Source organism: Carassius gibelio, chromosome A11, assembly GCF_023724105.1.
Source record: "Carassius gibelio isolate Cgi1373 ecotype wild population from Czech Republic chromosome A11, carGib1.2-hapl.c, whole genome shotgun sequence".
In the NCBI taxonomy this organism is placed as follows: domain Eukaryota; kingdom Metazoa; phylum Chordata; class Actinopteri; order Cypriniformes; family Cyprinidae; genus Carassius; species Carassius gibelio.
In genome coordinates, this window is record NC_068381.1 from 13,792,757 (window position 1) to 13,798,858 (window position 6,102).

General features: G+C 42.3%; 1 protein-coding gene across 1 annotated transcript; it reads right to left on the minus strand.

The window, feature by feature from the left end:
• Positions 1-3,895: 3,895 nt before the first annotated feature.
• On the minus strand, positions 3,896-5,879 carry LOC128022417 (uncharacterized). The gene is made up of 6 exons (XM_052609989.1): positions 5,578-5,879; positions 5,365-5,484; positions 5,151-5,269; positions 4,903-5,050; positions 4,713-4,831; positions 3,896-4,636 (listed from the first exon to the last, which is right to left on the minus strand). Exons 1-6 carry the CDS (start codon positions 5,813-5,815, stop codon positions 4,007-4,009), a joined length of 1,374 nt encoding a protein of 457 aa, XP_052465949.1. The 5' UTR covers positions 5,816-5,879; the 3' UTR covers positions 3,896-4,006.
• Positions 5,880-6,102: the final 223 nt, after the last annotated feature.

A 6,102-nucleotide genomic window follows, 5' to 3' on the forward strand; every position in this document is an offset into this window, starting at 1 on the left:
TCGAAAAAACATTTTTCACATAATTTACATTATTACAATACCTTTCTCCCCAGCTTGGCACAAATGTTTCAATTAGTTCTGGGTTTGATGAAGACCTACCTTCCGGAAAACAAAATGTGTTGTGATTGGTTAGCTGTCACAGTGTGTTGTTATTGGCGAACAACTCAGAGCGTTTTTCAGTACTGCCCGCCCCTTGCCAAAGCAGCAAGTTCCCTCTGATAAGGATGGCATGAATAATGCCATATCAATTTGAAATTGTTTTGGAAAACAACGCTGCAGTCCAAACAAGTTGTTTATTGTAGTTTTTGAAAAGGGATTTTAAAAAAATGAAATATCTTCCTATGGAGTAGACTTGGATTTGTAACTTTGCAGATCTTTGTTATGCCCAAACATACACACTACACACTGACTAAAAAAAGCATAATGGAACCCCATTAAGAATATCTGCTTGTTATGTCTGACATCATCCTTCACCACTTCTGGGACCTAATGCTCTGCCAGACGCCCCCCAAAAAACAACAAACTGATTCAGCTAAAATATAAGTGCATGAGACACTGTGAGGACAGAGATTGTAGTGTGCACAGCAAATTACACTTAGCTTAAATATGTAATATTAATGAAATAGTGACAATTAATTGTGTCTGATATAGTATTCTCAAGTGAAATGAGTAAAGGCTTCGACCCGGAAACAGCAGTCCTAACATCATGACTTATTCTTCTTTGGCTCTCGCAATGGTCGCGTGGGAGACATGGCAGGTCGTGTGTCTGGTGGCTCTTTCCGTGGTGGACATTGAAGACATCTACCTATTCAGAACCATGGTAACAGGTCTTATTGTGATTGGAGTAGGATTTCTCCTGGGTTGTCAAAAAATTCTGAAAACAGGAACAGCTGTCCAAAGCTTCACAAGGCTGCCCGTCATGATTTGGAGACCAGATTGTTGACTCTGTCTAGGACATGTCCAAGGTTGTCTCCATGGCAATTTGCTGTGACGCTATCACAATATGCGGACTGAGATATCTAGATTGAATCGCAACTCTCCAGGCCTACAAATACACAAACTCTTACATACATACATACACACACACATACGTACATATATACAAATATGCATTCACCCCAACCCCCCACCCCCCATCCCTCACCTTCGCCGCTTTGTACCGCCAGTCTGAAAAGCGGGTCTGTGACTAGCGCCATAGGGCTGATGGACCGGACGGCTACTTGCCTGCACTCTATTACCTCGACCCCCCAATTTCCATCATCAGTTGCAAAGTCGTGTGTTTGTAATTGATTATGTGCTTTGTTGCTGAGGTGTTTTTCCTGTTCTCACACTGTACTCCCAATAGAGCATAGTCTGGGTGTAGTTTTTTTTCTCCTCACTTTCCTAATGTAATGCTGTATTTCTTCCTTAATTCCCTGTCTACCTGTCCTGTCTACCCCCTTGTCATATTGTATGTATGGACAGGTTGATGGCTAATTTCACAGGTACTTGTGTTTAGTGACTACTACTTCTACTACTACTAGCAAGAAGATTCTCCCAAGCCATCAAACAGACTTCATCAGAGCAAGAACGCCATTCCATAGCCAGAAGCGACGGCAGACAATTTTTTCCCCAGTGTATTGACTTGCATGGTTCAACTATTTGCTACAAGACTAGTACTGTGCACTAAAAAAAGCAAGTAGGGTTATTTTTGATAATATGATGTACAATCATTTTCAATATGTTATATTGGCCTATTTATGTAGATAAATGGAACATTCCTTCTGTCATGCCCGAGCGTGAAACTCCCGCTCTCTCCCATGAAGCCAATAAGGAAGTGACTAAAACTGTAATTCATCGACTGGCCGCTTGAGGCTGGCTGGAAAAGGGAGTCAGTCCCATAGACTCCCCATGTTAAAACTTTACAGCAGAAAAAAACATGTTTACAGCCTGGTGCAAAAAATAGATTTTGGTCTAAATAGCTAGTTTTGCCCTTCTTGACAACTGTGAGGGGGTGAATTTTTTTATAACTCATCAGTTTAAATTATATTAAGCCTTAAAGTTATGTATAATTAAGGTCGTGGCCACTTGATTGACAGGTGTATTAGCGCTACTGTCACCACTGTCGCGCTAGGTGGGCGTGGCTTCAGCAACCAGCTCCCGCCGTTTTGCCCATTTCCGATTTGGAAAGTCGTGCGGTGACACGCTGCCAAGATGACGTAAATAAAACACAATCTAACAGGTAGAAAATTAAATTAGAAATATCTCAACTTTTCAGAACGCAGCAAGTGCATACAGACAGATCGGCATAGTCATAGTTGGGGGCGGAGTCGTTGTGGGGGAAAACACAGCGAACATTGTGTGTATTTGAATGACAAAAATGCACATATTGAGCGCTCGTTCCCAGAGACGCGTAGAACAATTGTAGTCTCTTTTAACTTTAATCTTCACATACACTAGTCCATATCGATATTTGATTCATTGTATAACTCAACTGTAGATGTATTCATTCAAAAATAGCCAAATTCTGTGACGTTCTGCTTTATACAGCAAGTTCCATTTGTGACTGGATTCCGCGATTCTATCAGTGTCGCTTCGCAAACACAGACGGTTTGAATTTATGAATGAAAGTGTAAAAGTTCAGACACAAAACTAAATTGTTACGTATCCTCACGCTTTTATAAGTGGGTATACGGAAATCCTTGGCCTTTTCTAGTGGGAATACGGCGTATGACGTAGACTACACCTCTTAGCAGACGCTTTTTTTTTATACATATAGTTTTGCTTAAGGTAGAATGATAAGGCTAATTATATATGCATGCCACTTTCTGAAACAACCTTACACAGTTTTGATAACGTTAATAATGTACACAATGTTAATGTATTCAAAATATGACCACACTGAACTTTTACAAGCAAACATTTAAGCAAACATTATACAATATGTTGGATGTAGTCATCAATGTCATCCTTTCCGGTTCTGTAGGTTTATTTGGAAGAATGTAGAACTTGATTTCATAATTTGTTTATTGGAAGTACAGAAAACGACACAGCAACTCTACGGCATGATTGTCCCATGTATTTCAATTGTCACCAAGGCAATGTTTTCCCCCACGGGCTAAATTCACATCACGTGACTGGGCGTTCCCAGACCAACCGTCTGTATGTATGGAGAAACAGATGATCATAGCTGTGCAAGGATAGCCATTTTTAATGAATCTATTAGCGGAGCTGCCACAAGGGATGTTTAGTGCTGGAAATCCATTTATTCTTTGCTGAAACTTCTGCATCTTCATGGAGAGCGGGTCATGGTTGCCTAGCAACAGCAGAGTGCTCTGAAAATAAGGAGAGCAGTGCAACTAGCGTTTTCCAAACGTTTTCAGTTGCAACATCATGCAAATGTAGTTTCGGAGAATTTTTTTTTGCTGGTCTTGGTCGAGACCAACTAGACGAGTCCAATGGCCAAGTCTGAGACCTCAGAAGTGTCTCTAGTCCAGACTTGAGTACTACAGCCCTAACCCAACATACTTGCTACATCATAAGAATGGCATCTACAATAAGTCTGTTTCTCTTATTCCGAGGTCACCGTAGCCACCAGATCCAGTCTGTTTCCAGATCAGAGATTTTTCTCCATTCTGTCACCGATGGAGTTTTGGTTCCTTGCCTTTGGCTTCACTTACAGCGATATCATTGACTTTGTTACAGATAAATGCACCAACACCATTTAAACTGAACAGATATTACATCACCGAGTTAAATTATGAACTGCCTTTAACTCATTTTGCATTGACACCATTTCCCTAAAGAATGTTGTTCAGTTGCTTTGATGCAATGCATTTTGTTTAAAGTGCTATATAAAAAGGTGAGTTGGACTGTCAAAGAAACATTCCTGTGCAATCAAGAAACTCCACAAAAATTTAAGTTCAAAGCTTTATTAGGCTTACACCAAGGAAGATATTGAGGTCAATTCATTCTGGTGTCAAGAAAAATGCCACTTCAGAGTCCACTCATCTGCTCAGTCAAGTGATTACCTAGGAGACCCATAGACGGAGGATAATGCAGGAGAAGACCGTACCTTACGGCCGCGGGGACCAAAGCCTGAAGCCTTAGGATACTGAGGCATGAGAGGGTTTTTCACAGCTGGAGACCCAGACTTGATGGGTAGTTGACCGTAGAACGGTGGGTACATTGGATAACCTGGATACTGGTGTTGAGGCTGGTATGGGGCAGTTGTGGTCATTGCAGGAGTAGTCACTTCTACTGGGCTGTGGAAGCCAGTCATGTAAGGAGGCAGCTTTTGGTACCAGGGATATTGTGGTGGTTGTGCTGCTGGGGGAGGAACTGGGTCACCTTTAGGGTGAAAGGGATCAAATATTGGCAAGGGATACTTGGGAGGGTACATGGGTTGCTGGAAAGGATATTGAGGAGGAGCAGCTGTAGGTGGCACAGTGGGAGGCAGGGTAGCAGGTACACCAGGGTATGGAGGATACCACCAGGGTCCTCCAGAAGGGAAACGGTCAAACATCTGTTGCAAGACAGTTGGGTCATGTACAGGTGTGGTTGGGGCTGAAGTGGGGGTTATGGTTGGCTGTGTCAGAGGACAGGAATGAATCACTTCCTGGTCACCGTACATCAGAGGGAGTCGCCTTTCATTATCCTGAGGAAGACAAGTAAACCGTAGAGTATTATAATAGAGCCACACATCGAACGACAAGTCACTCAGTTCTTCTTACAGTCATTTCCCAACAGCTTCCGGTGAATGGTGCAGTGATAAACAGCAAACCAGCAGAGGTCTCCAATGTAAGCGAGCATTGGGCGTACTTCAGAAGCAGAGGCTGCCATGATCCATCAACTAAAAGCAGAGAACCAGAGTCAAGCTATAGAACAGAGATTAAACTGACTGCAAAGAGTTAGAGGACTTGCCTTTAACTTTAACATCATCTGCCCTGACACAAGATTTGACGATCATGCCAAAGGAGAAGCAGGACACAGTAGGGAGGGGACGGCTCACAGGGCAAGACACTTGCACTGGAGCTCCCATTATAATGAGTGGCAGAATATATCTTGCACCCTGTTAGGAGATGGAGAAAGAGCCTTCCAGACAAATGCACAAAAGGCATCACATGGATGGAACCAAGACAAAGCACTTCTCACCTTCAGCACACACTAACCTGTTGTCTGACATGACAGCCCCTGTATGGAGCAACAAGAGAGACATCCCTGCGTGCCCGCTTCAGTGAGAAGCCACAGCTAGCTGGCATCTCAGACAAAGGCACCGGTGACTCCACTCCTGATGGTTGAGAAATTTATAATTTATATAAAAAAAAAAAAAAAAAAAAAAAAAAAAAGCCAAACAACCACCCCTCACACACACGAACACCTCACCTCGGTCAATTAGAAAATGTGGCATTCTGGGTCCTGGAATACGCAAAATCATTGAATCATTGCTACATTGCACAGAAGAACGCAGATGGTGCAGCTTAGTGCTAGCTGAGTGCAACCAAGCTTAAAGAAAGGAGAACGCAAGTTAAGTTAGAGACCCCACTTAAAAAAAAAAAAAAAAAGGGTCTCATTTTAAGTTTAAGATCTCAAGGTTACCTTCATCGTTTGACTGGTGACCTTCATACTCTGCTAACCGCATTGGGGATATTTTTACATCATTATAAGATACTGAACCTTGACCGCCAATTACAAGTTTGCCAAAGTGGACCGGGTTTTCAGGGACTGCTCCATATGCAGCACCAGCTTCAAAAAGGGACTCAGGATCAGCCCTTAAAGAAGAACACAGTGACACCACAGCCATTATGAAATGTAAAATCCCCTTTGCCCAAGGCATGGTAAATTTTCAAGCAAACCCCAAGAAATTCACAGTTATTGGAAAATCCTTTACTCTACAGCTTATTAAGTTTGCTGAGAATGCTGTGCTATTTGTACTCACGTTTGAATCACTGAGCGACCAATCAAATCTGTTCATCAATCAGCTTGTTGTTTTCACCTGTGGCACATTATGCGGAGGGTTAAAACAGGCACTGGGTCCCAATTTTCACACACAATTATTTGAGAATTTAATCTATGACTTTAATCTGGAGTTCTCTAGATGAATTGAGGAGGGCAGCAATACAC

Coding starts and splice junctions, on each gene's coding strand:
- LOC128022417 (XM_052609989.1), bottom strand. CDS start 5,815: ATGCCTTGGGCAAAGGGGATTTTACATTTCATAATGGCTGTGGTGTCA. Junction 5,270..5,364: donor ACATTTTCTAATTGACCGAG/GTGAGGTGTTCG, acceptor CTCAACCATCAG/GAGTGGAGTCACCGGTGCCT. Junction 4,832..4,902: donor AGATGATGTTAAAGTTAAAG/GCAAGTCCTCTA, acceptor CTCTGCTTTTAG/TTGATGGATCATGGCAGCCT.